This window comes from Colobus angolensis, unplaced genomic scaffold (genome assembly GCF_000951035.1).
Source record: "Colobus angolensis palliatus isolate OR3802 unplaced genomic scaffold, Cang.pa_1.0 Scaffold48, whole genome shotgun sequence".
Classification (NCBI taxonomy): Eukaryota; Metazoa; Chordata; class Mammalia; order Primates; family Cercopithecidae; genus Colobus; species Colobus angolensis.
The window spans coordinates 11,096,768-11,116,408 of record NW_012118265.1 but is presented as its reverse complement, the minus strand read 5'-3'; the positions used below and the strand labels follow the sequence as shown (position 1 = coordinate 11,116,408).

General features: G+C 37.0%; 2 protein-coding genes across 5 annotated transcripts in view; one reads left to right on the top strand and one right to left on the bottom strand.

Annotated features, from left to right (window-relative positions):
• Positions 1-19,641, top strand: part of VEPH1 (ventricular zone expressed PH domain-containing 1) — a 236,175-nt gene that overhangs the window by 43,602 nt on the left and 172,932 nt on the right. For 3 of the 4 annotated variants that reach the window (XM_011959026.1, XM_011959028.1, XM_011959027.1), the window contains one exon: positions 45-219. In XM_011959026.1, coding sequence (XP_011814416.1) covers positions 45-219 — 175 coding nt within the window. Of the gene's footprint in view, positions 1-44; positions 773-19,641 lie in introns of those variants that run through there. The other variant, XM_011959030.1, reaches the window with a different exon arrangement.
• The window catches only part of PTX3 (pentraxin 3, long), a 6,625-nt gene continuing 3,090 nt past the window's right edge, over positions 16,107-19,641 (bottom strand). Inside the window, exon 3 of the mRNA XM_011959031.1 lies at positions 16,107-17,331. Coding sequence (XP_011814421.1) covers positions 16,718-17,331 — 614 coding nt within the window. The 3' untranslated portion in view covers positions 16,107-16,717. The remainder of the gene's footprint in view (positions 17,332-19,641) is intronic.

The window sequence follows — 19,641 nt, the reverse complement described above, 5'->3', positions numbered from 1 at the left end:
ATAATGAGTCACTTATTATTTGTGGCTTTCTTATATTTCCTCAGAATTACAACCGACCCCCAGTGATGGCATTAGCCATCCCCATTGCAGTGAAATTCCTCCACAGAGGCAACAAGGAACTGTGCAGGAATATGTCTAACTACCTGTCTCTGGCTGCAATTACCAAGGCAGATCTCCTGGCTGATCACACGGAAGTTATAGTAAAGAGCATACTCCAAGGTATGGTGCAAAAGTTGAGCTTGGGGACATGTTTTAGGAGACATTTAAAAGTATTTTCATGAAGCATTTGTGGTTTGTGGGAAGCAAGACCTAGAGTATTAGAAACAAGTTAATTTCTCTGTTTTGCTGCTAGTTGACTTGTGAACATGCAAAAGGTTACTTAATCTGGCTGTCTGTGTCCCTTCCCAAGGCAGATGAATTACTTAGACTCAGTAAAAGAATTGTAAGCTTTCTTCCTGTGTTTCTCAGTTTGAAGAACTACATTTTCCATGCTTCTGGTCACCTGTTCAACTACCAACTGTGAAGATCTTATCTCTGTGTACTGAGTGGAACTTGTCACTCAGTGGGATATGAAAAACCTGTCTTCATTTGGTTCCAAAAGCAAGAAATGTCTTTTTTTAGATAAAATACATCAGAAAATGTGTAATGACTTCTTAAATGTGAACGTGATTTGGGAATGATAACAAGCATAGATGCTAGCATAAAAAGCCAAGTAGTCCACCTCTGTTAATTGTTATAACATTTGAATGAATGAGAAGCTCAAATTAGTTCACACAAAATATTCTCCTTGTCTTCTTTTATTTTCTTTGGTGTCAGATCAATCAAAAAACATGTTTTTGAATTTGGAGTCAGAGAACAATATATGATATTAATTGATGTGCATCCAAATGTCCCCAGTTCTCATTAATAAAGATGCATGAGGTCCATGAGTATCTCAGCCCACAGTTTACCGCCATTAACCCACCACATGATAAGGTTGATCATCAACCCTCTGTAAAGTGCTCACAGTCCAAATAATTCTTAGGGTCCCCAAGGGTGTCCTATGTGTGCTGTCTTCCCAAGGTATCCAGACCAATCCCCAAGCCCATACTGCTATTCTGTCCATGCTTCCTGGCATAGCATGGTGCGGTGCTGTCCTCTTCCACCATGTGAGCCCAGCAGACCCTAAGGCCACTGCCGTGCAGGTCCCAGGAATGGACTCCACTCCTGGGAACTCCATCCTACCCTGCCAGTGATGGCAGCCTTAATGCTGAACCACCTGAAGCTTCAGGAACTACCAAGTCCTGAGCCCAGTAATTCAATGTGGCAGCCAGTGGCAGGATGAGAAAGGACACTAACCAGCCTTTCTCCTTAGTGTTGCACCTTGGTAGAGAGGCCCCAGAGCAGTGCGAAAGTGAGTTGCCATGTTTGCAGTAAAATAGATGGTTTTTCAGTAGAATAGAATAGAGAACCCAGAAATAAAGCTGCACACCTAGAGCCATCTGATCTTTGACAAATTCAACAAAAATAATCAATGGGGGAAGGAATCCCTATTCAACAAATGGTGCTAGGATAACTGGCTATCTATATGCAGAGGACTAAAACTTGACAACTATCACCATATGCAAAAATTAACTCAAAATGGATTAAAGACTTAAATGCAAGACCTCAAGCTATAAAAAGACAGAAGAAGAAATGATCAACAAAGTAAACAGACAACCTACGGAATGGGAGAAAATTTTTGCAAACTATGCATCTGAGAAAGGTCTAATATCCAGAATCTATACGGAACTTAAGCAATTCAACAAGCAAGAAACAAATAACCCCATTAAAAAGCGCAAATCAAAAAGTTAGAAAAATCTCAATTTAACAACCTAGCAGTGTAACTAAGAGAACCAAGAGAACCAAGAGGAAACCAACTCCAAAGCTAGCAGAAGGCAAGAAATAACCAAAATCAGAGCTGAACTGGAGGAGATTAAGACACACAAAAAACGTAAAAGATCAACAAATCCAGGAGCTAGCTAGACTGCTAGCTAGACTAATAAAGAAGGTAATAGAGAAGCTCCAAATAAACATAACCAGAAACAACAAGGGGATATTACTATTGACCCCACAGAAATACAAACAACCATCAGAAGATATTATGAACACCTCTATACACACAAACTAGAAAATCTAGAGGAAATTAGTAAATTCCTGGGCACATACACCCTTAAGACCTAACCAGTAAGAGATTGAGTCCCTGAACAGACCAATAATGAGCTCTGAAATTGAATCAGTAATAAATAGCCTACCAATCACAATAAGTCCAGGACCAGACAGATTCACAGTTGAATTCTACCAGATGTACAAAGAGGAGCTGGCACCAAAATTGAGGGAGAAAGAATCCTCCCTAACTCATTCTATAAGGCCAGCATCATCCTAATAGCAAAATCTGGTAGAGACACAACATAAAAAGAAAACTTGAAGCCAATATCCTTGAACATTGATGCAAAAATTCTCAATAAAATACTGGCAAAACAAATCCAGCAGCACATCAAAAAGCTTATCGACCATGATCAAGTAGGCTTTATCCCTGGGATGCAAGGTTGGTTGAACATATGCAAATCAATAAATGTGATTCATCACATAAACAGAACTAAAGACAAAAACCAATAGATGCAGATAAGGCTTTTGATAAAATTCAACACCTCTCTATGTTAAGAACTTCCAATAATCTAGGTTATCCTTGAAGAAGGATACCTCAAAATAGTAAGAGCCATCAATGGCAAACCCACAGGCAACATCATACTGAATGGGCAAAAGCTGGAAACATTACCACTGAAAACTGACACAAGACAAGGACGCCCTCTCTCACCACTCCTATTCACCATAGTAATGGAAAAGAGAAAGAAATATAGCACATCCAAATAGGAAGAGAGGAAGTCAAACTATCCCTATTTGCAGATGACATGATCCTATATCTAGAAAATGCCATAGTTTCAGCCCAAAAGCTCCTTAAGCTGATAAACAACTTCAGCAAAGTCTCAGGATACAAAAATCAATGTACAAAAATCACTAGCACTCCCACACAACACCAGTAGCCAAGCTGAGAACCAAATCAGTAATGCAATCCCATTTACAAGTGCCACACACACACACAGATAAAATACCTAGGAGTCCAGCTAACCAGGGAGATGAAAGATCTCTATAAGGAGAACTACAAAACTCTCCTCAAAGAAGTCAGAGATGACAGAAACAAATGGAAAAATATTCTATACTCATGGATAGGAAGAAACAATATTAGAATGGCCATGCTGCCCAAAGCAATTTATAGATTCAATACTATTCCTATTAAACTACTAATAACTTTCATCACAGAACTAGAAAAAATATTTTAAAATTCATATGGAATCAAAAAAGAGACTGAATAGCCAAGGCAATCCTAAGCAAAAAGAACAAACCTGGAGGCATCACACTATCTGACTTCAAACTGACTTCAAATAGGGATCCAGTAAGCAAAACAGCATGGTACGGGTGCAAACACACACACATAGACCAATAAAACATAACAGAGAACACAGAAGTAAGGCTACACACCTACAACTATCTAATCTCTGAAAAAGCTGACAAAGCAAGCAACAGGGAAAGGACTACCTATTCAATAAATGGTGCTGGGATAACTGCCTAGTCATATGCAGAAGATTAAAACTGGACCCCTTCCTTATACTACATACAAAGATTAACTTAAGATTAAATACTTAAATTTAAAACCCAAAACTACAAAAACGCTGGAAGACAACCTAGGCAACACCATTCTGGACATAGGAATGCGCAAAAATCTCATGAAGAAGATACCAAAAGCAATTGCAACAAAAGCAACTACAACAAAAGCAAAAATTGACAAATAGGATCTAATTAAACTGAAGAGCTTCTGCACAGCAAAAGAAACTATCAATAGAGTGAATAAATAATCTAGAGGATGAAAGGAAATATTTGCAAAGTATGCATCTGACAAAGGTCTAATGTCCAACATCTATAAGAAACTTAAAGAAATTTACAAGAAAAAAATTACAAAGTGGGCAAAGGACATGAAAAGACACATTTCAAAAGAAGACATACATGCAGTCAACAATCATGAAAAAAGCTCAACATTACTGATCATTAGTGAATTGCAAATCAAAACCACAATGAGAGACCATCTCACACCAGTGTATTATTTAAAAATAACAGATGTTGGCAAGGTTGTGGAGAAAAAGGAATGCTTATACACTGTTGGTGGTGATTGGTCCTCAAAAACCTAAAAACAGAACTACCATTCAATTCAGCAATCCCATTACTGGGTATATACCCAAAGAAATATAAATTGTTCCATCATAAAGACACATGCACACATATGTTCATTGCAGCACTATTCACGATAGCAAAAACATAGAATCAACCTAAAATGACCATCAATCATAGACTGGCTAAAGAAAATGTGATACCTATACACCATGGAAAACTATGCAGTCATTAAAAAAGAACAAGATCATGTCCTTTGCAGGAATGTGGATGGAGCCAGAGGCCATTATCCTTAGCAAGCTAACACAGGAACAGGAAACCAGATACCACGTGTTGTCACTTACAAGTGGGAGCTAAATTATGACAATACCTGGAAACATAGAGAGGAACAAAAGATACTGGGGCCTATTGGAGGGTGAAGGGTGAGAGGAGGGAGAGGATCAAGAAAAGTAACTAATGGGTACTGGGCTTAATACCTGGGTAACAAAATAATCTGTACAACAAACCCGCATAACACAAGTTTACCTATATAAAAAAACTGCGCACATACCCCTGAACTTAAAGAAAAAAAGGGGGCAAAGGACCTGAACAGACACTTCTCAAAAGAAGGCATAAAAGCAGCCAACAAATATAGGAAAACATGCTCCACATCACTAATCATCAGAGAAATGCAAATCAAAATCACAGTGAGATACCATCTCATACCAGTCAGAATAGCTATTACTAAAAATTCAAAAAAAACAATAGATGTTGGCAAGGCTGCGGAGAAAAGAGAATGCTTATGCACTATTTGTGGGAGTGCCCATTAGTTCAGCCACTGTGAAAAGTAGTTTGGCGATTTCTCAAAGAAGTTAAAATAGAACTATTATTTGACCCAGCAATTCCACTACTGGATATATATACCCAAAGGAAAATAAATCCTTCTACCAAAAAGACACATGCACTCATATCTTCATTGCAACACTATTTACAATAGCAAAGACATGGAATTAACCTAGGTGCCCATCAACAGTGGATTGGATGAAGAAAATGTGGTACGTATACACAAAGGAATACTATGCTACCATAAATAAGAACAAAATCATGTCCTTTGCAGCAACATAGATGCAGCTAGAGGCCATTATCCTAAGTGAATTAATGCAGAAACCAGACACCACATGTTCTCACTTATAAGTGGGAACTAATCATTGGGTACATGTGGACATAAAGATAGGAATGATAGACACTGGGGTACTGAAAGTGGGCTAGGAAGTGGGGAGCAAGGATAAAAAAACTACTTATTGGGTACTGTGCTCACTACCTGTGTGATAGGTTCAGTTGTACCCCAAACCTCAGCATCATGCAATACAGCCTTTAAGAAACCTGCACATGTTTCCTTGACTCTAAAAGTTGAAAAACTAAAATTAAATAGATTATTGTTTTATCTAAAGCTGTCTTTCCTTCCCCTGGGCTCAACTATTCACCCAGGAATTGTGGTTACCAACAAATTAATACTTTAATTCTCAAAATGCCTATTTCCTTCCAAGAACTAAAGTTTTGTTCCTAACTTAAGTTCATCGTACCAGACATTCCTAAGGTGGGTTCTTAGTACCATTCCAAGACTTCTGACCAGCCACTCCAATGGTCTGCTAGGTATGTCTGAACTCCAGCATGACAGTGGAAGTTTATCACTCAACATGTGCTTCCCTCTTGTCATTAATAATACTAGTCAGTATTTTCATTTCCAATTTCTTTTGGCCACAGGATTAAATCACCAGTTTCACTTTTTATGTAATATTAAATTTGCTTAAAGCCCAGAAAAGCAATTCTGTTTTTTTCAACACCTTGGCTACATTTTTGAAACAGATTTTATAGGAATTTAAAACATTTATGCACACCACACATTTTAAAAACATGATAGTCAGACTTGCAAGTAACAGATTTATGAAAAAAAAAAAATGAATTAGCCCTTTATTGGTGCCAAGAACTTAGCTCATCTATGGGTTTTTAAAAAATCCTTTTTCGATGACAACGAAATCTTTGAAACATGAAGTACACTTTCTAAATTCACTGCAAGCATTTGAAATAAACAATTTGGTTTATTTGATCTGGCACTATGAAAATTATCATAAAATGAATGGTAATTTGACCTATAAAAGTTTGGGGCTACATATTTCAGGGTTTGGAGTTTCAAGACTGATGTGACTGTAAAACTCCATTATCACTCACATAAGCCCGTCAAACTTTAAGTTGCAAAGCAGAAGGGATCTTGCTGTCTCTGATTAGTAAGTTTTCTGCTCTGCAATTCTTTGTCTTACATCCCCTAGCAAACAGCCTGAGGAGTCATCATGGGATTTCTTTTTTCATTACTTATAGTTTTTCTCCTCTTTAGGTCTTCTTTGCCTTACAGTACACTAATGCTTATTTTCCCATATTTCTACTTCTATAAAATATATTGAATGGTCATCCATTCAATGATGAAGATAATAATTATAATAACGTTAATAATAGCTACAATGGCTAAAATTTGCTGCCTGCATTTCTGATGTCAGATGTTGTATTAAGCCATTTATACCCATTATATCATTCAATACCCACAAGAACCTCATAAAAGAAGTCCTATTATTATGCCATTTTACCAGTTAGTAGTATTTTAGGTGACAGAAATCTACAGATGTAAATGACTTGATGATAAGGAAGAGGAGAAGGAGAAGGAAGAGGAGGAGAAAGAGGAGCAACAACAACCTCTCCTTGGCACACATCCCTGCAAAGTCCATGAGTATACCAGACTTCTCAGATGGTTGATTCAGGGTTCAGTGGTATCCCAAAGGTCAATTCTCAGCCCTGCTTCCTCGGGATGGGTTTTACTTTCGTGATTGGTGTAGGCCTCTGCATCTTCCAGCTCACATCATCATGAACACCGATTAAGAAAAAGAAAGTTCACATCCAGTCTCTTTTTTCTCTTTGATCTGACACAGGCCACATGAACATTTCTGAACCAATCCATCATTATTTCCAGGGGATACTGTACTTCAGTTGGTCAGGCTTAGGTCATGAGCCACCCTCAAAGCAGGGAATGGGAGTCGGCTGCAGCAAAGCCACATAGATTGGGAGTAGAGGAGGAGTAGATCCACAAAAGAAACCCAGGACTGTTGCCAACAGTAGGTGAATGAATAGTGGGGAATGAAAGAATACAAATGTCCACATGCTATTTTGTAAGTGAGCAAGCTGAAGCTTAGAGAAGTTAAAAGCAATATTCAAACCCTGACCATTTCACTGTAAAGGCTACTTTCACGATATAATCTTAGCACCACCAAATACTGGGTTGTATTTTTATTTTCTTAGCCTCTGTTTCCTCTTATGTACATATAAATGTTGAGACAATGACATGAGATAATGTCAAAACATAGTCAGCTTTCAATAAATATCAGCTAAGGTTATGATGATGATAATCATACTTGCCTTCCTATATTTGAATCCCTTTATTGCCAGGGAACTCACTCACTGTTTCCTGTGACAATCCACTTTATCTCTGGACAAAACTGAGTACTAGATATTTCTTCCTTTTGTTGAATTAGAAGTTCTCCCCTTGTGGCCTCTCACTTTTGACTCAGGCCCTTTTCTTGGGCCTAATAAAGCCTCGTTCCTCTTTCACATGACAAACTTTCAAAAACTAGCTCCAACTTTGATATCTCACCACTCCTTCCCTTTGCACTTCCCTCTTTTCCTCCTCAGGCATAACATTCACAGTTTCCATCTCAGTTTGCTCACTCAGCAAATGATGATTTGTTTCTGCATCCATTTGCAAGGTGTACCCAGACCACTGCTCTGCTTGGCTGCCCTCCTCAGCATGTGCTCTGGTTTGCTTGCCTATGAGGACTAAAATGGATTTATCCTCCCTATTGATACTGTATTTTCCTTAAGGTAACCTAAAATCAAATTCACTTCTTTGTCAATCACACAATCACATCTTTGACTTCTCTTGACTTACATTTGAAATCTCATAAATTTTATAAGCAGAGCCACTCTGGTCTTCATTTTAAAACACTGATTAAAAAGTTGACCAGATGGGGCCAGGAGACTCTTGTGCTGTGGCAGGGTGTTTGCCTGTTAGACTTGTTTGCTATTATTTCCTTGATCATATTTTTAACAATTGTGCTATATGCGTCCATTTGCATCCTGTGCCTGATTTCAAACCAAATGCTCTTTTATGCTTATGAGTGAATCATGAGAGACTTTGTCCAATGGGCTATGTGTTTATCCCTGAAGGCAAATATTTCAATAGTTCTAAGTCAATTGTTGCTACCTCTTATTATTAATGGTTAGATGTAAGTAATGTTTACTTTTACATTAAACTTAAGTACACATTTATTTTATTCAAATTGTTCAGAGTTATTTTGTCTGTTTTGTATTCTCTGAATTCTCCCAGTAAGTGGTAATTGTAAAAGATCTTACTTCTTGGAGGAAGGATTAAAGGTATAATTGGAATGTTATCTTGATTCATACTTAAAAGTTAAGGGCATAGAAAACTTGAGTATCTCTATACCAAATAAGACAATTGTGTCAGTATTTTAAAATCGACTCACATGCAAAGGATTAAAAATAAAAAACATACCAATTTAGTTTTACAGGAAAATTATAACAAATATACAAAGAGCAGATCATTACAATCTCATTTAAACTTTCCCAGATAACCGAAACAGAAAAACATTCTCCACCTTATTCTACAGGGCTAGTATAGCCGTGATATCAATACCAATGCATAATGACCTAGTTGAGTTTCTCCCACGAACGCAGGATGGCTTAATATTCCATATAATTCCACATTACAAAAGACTAAAGAGGAAAAACATCATGTGATTAGTAAAAAATAACTCATAAAATTCAGTACCTGTTTGTTCATGAAAAGAAAATTCAAAAATAGTAATTTTGGAGAAATTTCTTAACATGATTATGAGGAGATATATAGATAGATAATGATAGAGCACTATATATAAATATATATACATAGTGAAACAGTAGAAGCATTCATTTAAAGTCGGGAATGAGATGAGGATACTAATCTATCTACTTCTATTTACTGTGGCGCTAGAAGCCCTAGCCTAGACAAGAAAAATAAATGAAAGTTATAACAATCAGAAAGGAAGGGTCAAAACAATAATTATCTCTAGAAAAATGTGATGATTGTCTATAATAGAACATTTAAATACTCTGGCTGGGTGTGGTGGCTTACACCTGCAATCCCAGAACTTTAGGAGGCCAAGGTGAGAGGATTGCTTGAGTTCAGGAGTTCAAGACCAGCCTGGGGAACATAGCAAGACCTCGTTCCTACTAAAAATCAAAGAATTTTTCTGGGCTTGGTGGTGTGCACCTGTAGTCTCAACTACTCTGGAGGCTGGAGTGGGAAAATAGCTTGAGCCCAGGAGGTTGAAGCTACAGCGAGGTGTAATTGTGCCACTGTGCTCCAGCCTGGGTGACAGAACAAACCCCTGTCTCAATAAAAAAAAAAAAAAAGTAAGTATTCTCCAATCAGTTTTCAGGCAAAATAAGACAAGTTTCAGTAAAGTGCTGGAAGTGAGATCAATTTAGAGAAATTATTTGTTTTCTTACATACTAGTCATAATAAATTGAAAATATAATATTAAAAATATTAAAGTAGAAAAATATACAATACTTACAGGAAAATGTAGCTTTTGAGAATAAAACTATAAAAGTGTATTGAAAGCAATTAAATAAGAAAATGGAGAAATATACCATGTTCACAGATGAGAGAGTTTGATGTGGCAAAGATGTAAATTTTCAATAAATTTAGTGAAATTTTGATAAAATACCAACAGAGGTTTCCATGAAAGATGGCAAGCAGATTTTTAAATTTACAAGATTAAGTGGAACAGATAGCCAAGACAGTTTCACAGAAGGAGAAGAAGATGGGAATTGTTGGGGGAGAGGAAGAGGCAGTAATTTCCCTACCAGATATCAATATATTATAAAATCATAATAATCAAGACAGTGTAGCACTAGTGTAAGATAGATAAATAACCCATGGAATAGAACAGAGAGGCAAGAAACAAATCCATGCATATATGGAAACTGTATATGTGCTAGGGGAATATTGACAGTAGAGAAGGACAGACTATTCAATAAATGGTTTTGAGAAAATTGTCCACATCACAACATGCGTAAATTAATAGCAGATGGAATAAAGACCTAAATACATAAAACAAATCTAAGTCTCTTCTTTAGTAAAATTTTAAAAATCTCTCAGCAAACAAGAAATAAAAGGGAGCATCCTTATTCTGATAAAAGGTATCTATTAATACTAAACAACTAAACTAAAATTACACTTATTAGGGAAATATTAATGTTTCCCCTTGAATTAAAAAATAAGATAAGGATGTCACTTGGTGTATTAGTCCATTTTCATGCTGCTGATAAAGATGTACCTGAGACTGGGCAATTTCCAAAAGAAAGACCTTTGTTGGACTCACAGTTCCATGTGGCTAGGGAGGCCTCACAATCATGGCAGAAGGTCAAAGGCACTTCTTCCATGGTGGCAGTAAGAGAGTATGAGGAGGTAGTAAAAGCTGAAACCCCTTATAAAACCATCAAATCTCCTGAGACTTATTTACTACCATGAAAATAGTATGGGGGGAACCACCCCCATGAGTCAAGTGTCTCCCACTGGGTCCCTCCCACAACGTGGGAATTATGGGAGTACAATTCAAGATGAGATTTGGGTGGGGACACAGCCAGACCATATCACTTGGGCAATGAATTTGTTTTCTGCTTAAATCGTTCCAGGGGTAAAATGTGATGTTTTGTAACATCAGAACCTTTTTAAAAAAGAAAGTTGTTTTCCAGTGCTCCCGAATAAGTCTCCAAACTTGTTCTTTGCCGTATGGAAATGGTCTGTAATGTCTTTTCAGTACTGATAAATAAAAGCACAACCAATGCTTAGTGCAGCGCAAGTTAGCGTATCTTTCACTCAAAAAGCTGAAAATATTATTGAAGACCCTATAACTGCAGTGGATTATCTGAGAGTTTATAGGGAAGCCCTTTTAAAATTTTGATTTGAAACTCCGTGATGCAATGAACACCATTGCTATTTAATCTAAAAGTAGTAATGTCACTTTTTCCGCATTTCTGAATCAGTGATCATAATAAAGAAATATGCCTCACCATCAATATGTCTTTTACGTGGTCCTCTGGCACAAGTCACAGAATGACTTCAAATGATTGGAAACTTAAGTAGAAAGTCTTTGGAAAGAAAATGTAACATTATCTCATCAAGAATCCAAATTCCTTTTTTACTTGCTGGCAATAACCTGGAAAATACTGTCTAGTTAATTATGATAAATTCAGCTCATTTTTTCTCCGTGTGAGACAAATTTCAAACCACTGCTTGGTGAGCAGTCTCAGAAAAATGGAGATAGAAAATGGCTGGGCACTGTGGCTCATGCCTGTAATCCCAGCACTTTGGGAGGCTGAGGTGGGCAGATCACTTTTTGTCAGGAGTTTGAGCCCGGCCTGGCCAACATGTTGAAACACCATCTCTACTAAAAATGCAGAAATTAGCCAGGCGGGGTGGCACGTGCCTGTAGCCCCAGCTACTTGGGAGGCTGAGGCAGAAGAATCACTTAAACCTGGGAGGCAGAGGTTGCAGTGAGCCAAGATCATGCCGCTCCACTCCAGCCTGGGAGACAGAGCGAGACTCCATTTCAAAAAAAAAAAAAAAAAAAGACTGGAAGCAGAACCATATCCCCTCATGGAGTTTTGTAATCTCTAGGGAGATGCTTAACCATTAAAACTTCATGATACAATTATTCTTAAAGGAAGTGGTTTTTAAGTTCACCATAAAACAAGTTGTTGAGAAAGAATTTATTAATCAAATATTCTAGGAAACAAGCTACCAAGCAATCTTATTAAGAATATTCAACCTGAATATTTATACCCATAGAAAACTATTAAATGTAGAGATATGAAAAGACAATGCACATATGGATCAAGGAACAGAGATGTCTTAAAACAGAAAAAGACTTCTAAATTGTTAACCAAATCTTGGATCTGATCTAAGTCAGAGTTTGCACCTTCTTGACTTCGCCAGTAGATGCTGCTGTGAAGTAGAACAAGGCCTGCCTAGATTTGGACATTTGTGTGCTGAACTCTGAAAATGACTTACCCACAATGGAAAGTAATCCTTACATTCATTTATTTGTTTGTATTTTTGTTTGCTTGCTTATTTATGTTTCAATCCACTGAAAACAACTTGGAAAAACTTTTTTTTAAGATAACTATCTTATTTTCAATATAACTTTATGGTTTAGAAAGCACTTTTTTGAAATTATCTGCTACTAACCTTTCAACAAGGTAGGCAAGTCTTGTTATCCCTAATTTCCTGACTAATTTGAGACTCATTGAGATTACTTGACAGGCCTGATTTCTTATAGTTATTAAGTTAGTAGGTCATAGTGCCAGGATTTGAATACTGGATTTCTGACCCGAAGCCCAGCAAACTTGTCTTCTACACTCCAGATTTATAAAACTTGATGCAAGGATCAACGATACAAGTGTTCATGTTCACTGAATCCAAGAATACATCAATGAACGTATACAATTACTTTAACCAAGACTTTAACTTTAGGAGTACATTTCTTAAGTGGCTGAAAGACAATTCTGGAAACATTTGTCCTTAGTAAAACTCAGGGAAGAGATTTCTAATCTAAGATTTGATAAGAAATGAAATAAAAATCAACTATAATTTCTCTTTTGTTTGCAAATCTAATTCTTCGTTAAAGTGAAGTCAATCAAGTAATTGTAAATAGAAAGCTCTACAATTCTACAATATGTACTTGGTAGTAGAATGTTCTGAATATATTTTAAAGGTGTTAATACTTATAAGCCAATTTATATTGTAATAGACAAGGAAAATATATCAACTGTGTTTAGTTCATATATTATCTCTGCCAAAAAATTAGCTCTACCGGACATACTTACATACATACTCGAGTGAAAAACTGTTCCAGTTTGCCTGGGACTGAGGGCTTCCCAGGACATGGAACTTTCAGTGCTAAAGGTGAGACTGTCTTAGGGAAAACAGGACAGTTGCTCACTCTACACACACAAATAATGTTATTATATATATGTGTGTGTATCTATATATAATATATATGTATATATATAATATATATATGTATCTATATATAATATATATTTATTACACACACATCTTTCCTCCTAATAGTCTGAGTCATCTTGCACAATTATTTTGCTATGCTGTAATATGGTGATGCCTCAATATTTGGTGAATGAAAATGTATGACAATGTGCTAACATAAGCCAGCATGCTGATACTTCTCTTTAGATATTTTATCTCAGTTTTACACGTTTCTTATTTCCTCCTTTTGCTAACACCTATATATTCTCAAACTCATTAAATGTTATTGCTTAGTTGTTGTTGTTGTTTTTTAAGTCAGATATCCAACTTCCCGAGAATTTGTAAAATGTATTTTCCAAGTTTAGGTTATGGGTGTTTTAGAGAGAATAAAGTGTGTAGTTGTTTTTTATTTTATTTTAATTTATTTTATTTTATTTTATTTTTGGAGATGGAGTCTCACTCTGTTACCAGGCTGGAGTGCAGTGGTGTGATCTTGGCTCACTGAAGTCTCCGCCTCCCGGGTTCAAGAGTAGCTGGGATTACAGGCGCGTGCCACCACACCAAGCTAATTTATTTATTTATTTATTTTGAGACAGAGTCTCACTCTGTTGCCAGGCTGGAGTGCAGTAGCGCAATCTGGCTCACTGCAACCTCCACCTTCCAGGTTCAAGTGATTCTCCTGCCTCAGCCTCCAGAGTAGCTGGGACTACAGGTGCGTGCCACCATGCCCGGCTCATTTTTTGTATTTTTAGTAGAGACGGGGTTTCACCATGTGGGCCAGGATGGTCTCGATCTCCTGACCTCGTGCTCTGCCTGGCTCAGCCTCCCAAAGTGCTGGTATTACAGGTGTGAGCCACCTGCCTGGCTGTAGTTTTTTAAATTAAAATAAAAATTACTGGATCAAAATTAGATTGAATGATCAACCAACTAAAAGATTAAACACGACAAAAGTATATTTTTCTCTCACATAAAAGAAATCTTTCCTCCTAATAGTTTGAGTCATCTTGCACAATTATTTTACTATGCTGTAATACGGTGATGCCTCAGTATTTGCTGAATGAAATTTCACCTTCAACCTGGAAGGTGGGGGTTGCAGTGAGCCCAGGCAGCCCAGGGCTGGCTAGATGGCTTCACAATGATCAGAAACCCATGCTTCTTCTGTATTGTTGCATGGAGTTTCATGGTCTAAGATGGTTGCTGAAATTCAGCCCATTACCATATTCCAATCAGACAGAAGGAGGAAAATAATCACATGTAATGTTTCAGCATTGGTCAGAACATAGTTATATGGCTGCATCAAGCTGCAGGCAACGTTGAAAAATATAGAATTTACTCTGAGTGGTCATATGTGCCACTAAAGCTAGGATTCTGTCATTTACAGAAAGAGAGAAAATGAATATTTGGGAACAATTAGAAGTCCATAGAACTCCTAGCTAGACTTACTGCTCTAGCAGATGAAATTTCTATTTTTTTAACCCAAGAATTATTTTATTTTCTTCTATTTGTTTGTTCTTTGCCATAAACATGTAATTACTTTAAAAAATTAAAAGTTTTCTTACATTACATTCTGTCAGCATATGAGTTTGCGTTTATCTTGGCCTGCAACATCTGGCATGACTTAAACATGTATAATTCGTGTTGCCGCGTGTAAAGGAATTTAAATCATGCCTAATTTTCTGCATAAGTTTTGGGTCTAGTTTTTCTTCTTCCAGCTGGGAGTTCAAGTCATATAGACAATAGCTAGATAGGGACTTTGCATGTGCCCAGTGTGCCTAGAGCCTTGACTTATGTGATCTCCAAGAGTCTGAGACTGGCCTGTCAGCCCCTAACTACAAGTGATTTTCTTAGAGACTTAGCCTCTTTTGTGGGTTTCACAAATGGGATGAAGCTATACTTATATGATGAACATACTCAAAAATTATTAGATTCATGGAATTTTATTGCTGAAAGGCACTGAGTCCAATCATCTCATTTTACTGAGAAGACCCAGAGGAATTATGTAACTTGTCTGACACCTAGCTAGTTAGTTACAAAATTACTCCTGGTCCTATCTCCAAACCTCATGAAGAGGAAATGTCCTGTGACTGTCCATGCCCTATCTTTAGGAGGACGTATCATCACTGTGGGTCCACCACACTTCAGAAGCAGCTTTGTGAGGCCCTTCTATCAGCCCTCACATAGACTCTACAGGAGAATACTAGCATGGTGGGGAAGTTACTGCCCAGTCCACAGTGTGAAGGGGCTTGACCTTTCCCTCCTGAGTAAGTAAGAGAATGGGGTGTGCTTTCAGGGTAGGAGTTCTTTTCAAGATTCTTAGGTCTCCCAAATAACATTCCTAAGCCACGTCTTGCAAGCATCATGTGTATCTGGGGAACTGTGATGATTCATGTTTGGTGTTTGTTTTTATGTTACACAGTACAGAAAGTTGTTGTATAAGCTCCTAGAATTGTCAAGTGGGAAGAGTCCTAGAGATTCTTATTTCATCAATTCCTTGATTTCTCAGCTGAGAAAACTAAAACCCACAGAGATGAATTGACTTGGTAGAGATAATATTTCTTGCTTATGATTTATGGGAAGCCAAACTTAAGTCTGTAGTTGTTCATTCCTAACAATATTAACCATGCTGTTTACATAATAGTATCTGAAAACTAATTGCCTACTTTAAATGAAAAGAGAAAAGTATGAGTTTGCTCCAAAACATCTCTTAAATTTATAATTAAATGACATGAGCTAGTTTTATAAAATATTTTATTTATAGTACAGCTTTACAAAAATAGTCTTAATAAAATTAATACAAATCCCTTTTACAATATAACTTATATGACTATCTTCTCAAAAAAGTGACATTCGATTATAACACATAAACTACATTTATAGTTGTTAAGCCACCTTGTAGTATAAATATGTTTTCATCATCTTTTTTTGTAATAAGGTACACACCAATAACAATGAACAGTGGACAACAAATCTTATTTTGTTATTCTTCCAATGTAAAATTCATCTCTGGCCAAAACAAAATTAACCAAAGAAAAGTAAAACAATTGTCCTTCTGTTCAACAATACAGTCCTTTTTAATTATTTGAGAGTTTATCTGACAGAGACACAGCATTAAACTGAAAGCACCATTAAAGTCTAGTAACATTATCCTCAAAAGCTTTTTCCAATGTCTTTCCTTCAACTGTTTATTCACTATTTTGCCAGTACAAATAAAGATTGATCTCAACTCTCTCCTTCATTAGTCTCAAGTGTTCCTATTATGCATTGAGTTTTCAGATCTTCCCAACTGGCATATATTTTAAGTGTGAGTTTCTTTCTTTGGCTTCACGTGGAGTTTCACAACACTTATGAAACATACTGAGCTCCTCCATGGGGCTGGATCTCTGTGACTCCCCATCCAACAATATTCCCCCTGATGTGACAAGACTCTGCTCCTCCAGTCTCTCTTATCTTTTCATTGCTAAGAACACTATCCCAGATATTGAAACCTGTGAGTCTCCCAGAGAAGGCTAATGTTTCATCAAAGCCACCACCCACACAGCAGCCATTCTTTTCTTGGCCAATCTGCAGGATTCCTCCCTCAGGAACAATGTGACCTGTGGCCATCTCAACAGTGGTAGCCACCAGTTCACCATTTACCCACAAGGATGTGAGCCCTTTCTCTGAATTCCAGGTGCCACACAGGTGGGTCCACCTTCCCAGGGAAACCATGGTTTCAGCAACCAGTTTGTTCTCCTCTCCACCCACCACAAACACTATGGACTGGTAGCTGAGATACAGCTGGATTTCATATGGATTCCTCTTTGTGCCATAGGAAAACAGGATGGTTTTGTTTAATACATCTGTGGCTTTGACCCAAATGCAGGCAGTGAAAGATTCAAGCCTCATTGGTCTCACTGGATGCACGCTTCCAAAAATCTTCTTGGAACGCATTGGGAATAAAATAGCTGTTTCACAACCTAGAGTAGCAAGAAAATAAGAATATTAAAGAAAATATAAATTTATTCAGAATTATTCTGGCATTAGTTGTTTCAACATAAGCATTTTAATGACTACAATTGAAAGCTATATGAAACCCTACATTATGACTTAAGAAGCTTCAACTGTAACCTCTGCAGAGCAAAGAAAATGAGAAAAAGGAAAGCCAATTGTCTTATCCAATGAAGCATCGAAATGAAGAGAAAGCATGCAAATAGAAGAAAGAGCCAACTAGTCCAAACCCACAAAATAACAAAAGCCATAACTACCTCCCCTTCCAATTTGCATATTTTGTTACTGCTTTTTTTAAAAAAAAAAAAGTTGAATCACTATCAGTTAACTTCAGACAATAATTCTATAATTTCCAAGAATTCAGAACCCAACCTGGTTCTCTCTTTTTGCCACCACCACCTTCCTAAAATAATAAATCTATGAAATTCAGTAGACCTAGTTCGCTCTATTTAGCCTTTACCAACATGCATTTTTCAGCAAAATTCTAGGATACTGATGTTATTGCAGAATACTTTATTTTATTTATTCATTTATTTATTTTGAGACAGAGTCTCACTCTCTCACCTAGGCTGGATTGCAGTAGTGCGATCTCGGCTCATTGCAACCTTCGCTTCCCAGGTTCAAGCGATTCTCCTGCCTCAGCCTCCCGAGTAGCTGGGACTACAGATTCACACCACTGCGCCCAGCTAATTTTAGTATTTTTTTTTAGACATGGGGTTTCATCACATTGGCCAGGCTGGTCTCGAACTCCTGACCTTGTGATCCGCCTGCCTCAGCCTTCCAAAGTGCTGGGATTACAGGCATAAGCCACCGCACCCGGCCTGCAGAATACATTTTAATACACCAAATGTTCTCGGATATTTGTAAACCTTGCAGAGTTTTTAGAAAACTACCTTTGAAAGGCAACAATGTATAATAATGATGACTAAGCTTATAGGGCATTCACTATGTATCAGATACTGTTCTAATCACTTTGTATGTCATTTTCATCCTCATGCCAACCCTAAGAGATAGTCTTTTACATTCTTATTTTACAGATGAGATAACTTAGGTAAAAGTAACTTATCTATGTTTGCATAGCTGATAAGTAGTAAAAGTAGAGTTTGAACTTTTGCAGTCTGGTCACAGAGGCCACGCCCTTAACCAGCACACTACATTGCCTCTTATTAATAGAACCCCTAGATTTCTCTAGGAGGGCTAGAATCCAGATGGTGTTACTACTAATGAGCTGTGCAACTTTGGATGAGCCCCATAATTTCTCTAGGCTTTAGTGTTATCTTAATAAGGCCCTACCATTCTGCTCCTAATATTCTGCAAGTCTGTAAGCAGCAAGTATGTAGCACTCAAGAGCTGAATAGACCAAAAATATGTTTAAAAATTCTACTTTGTCCATAGGCTTATAATTACTATTTGAGCAGTAATTGAAAATCTTTAAGAGAAGTACATTCTTTCAAGGGGCCTGGTTGGAGAACATGTTTCTGCTAAAGAGCACTTGGGAGGGGCACTTTCAAATCTGAGGTGGAAAGCTCAGTAAGTTTCCATCACTGTCCATCTCAAGGCGACTTAGCAATTTGGGAAGCTGGAGATGCTGAAACGAAAACATTTTACGTATCCCTGGGAAAGAACAGGTGAGCTCTGCATCTATATACATATATGTGTGTGTGTGTATATATGTGTATATATATACATGTGTATATATACTTATATAGATATGTATACATATATACAATTAAATATGCATATATACATATGTATACATACATACATATACGTATATGTATATACACACGTATATGTGTATGTATACATACATATATGTATATAAATGTGTGTATATATATGTGTGTGTGTATGTAGGTATTTTTTTAAAAAACACCTAAATTAGGGCAGGTATAACAACCTAAAGAAGATTTGCCATAAGATAGCTTTGAAAAGCAAATTCTCAGAACGGTTCCAGAATAACTGGTGAAGAGAACTTGCAGAACCCAAACATCCATGTAAAAGTGTGGTAAACTACGTCAGGTTCCTACAAGTGGCTCAGGGCTAGGCTCTATCCTGAAAACATTAAACAAATATGAACCTTATCCTTTAGTATTAGGGATAGTCAAATAAAATACTGACATTCAGATAATCATATAAAAGTAACTACAATACTAAAACACAAAACTGGCCCTGTCATGCTTTCATTCTTTTTCACTAAATAATTTGAACTTCTGAAGATTTTTTAAAATTAATTTTTAATGAGGCAGTGATTCTTATTTCAAATGAAATTGCTAGGT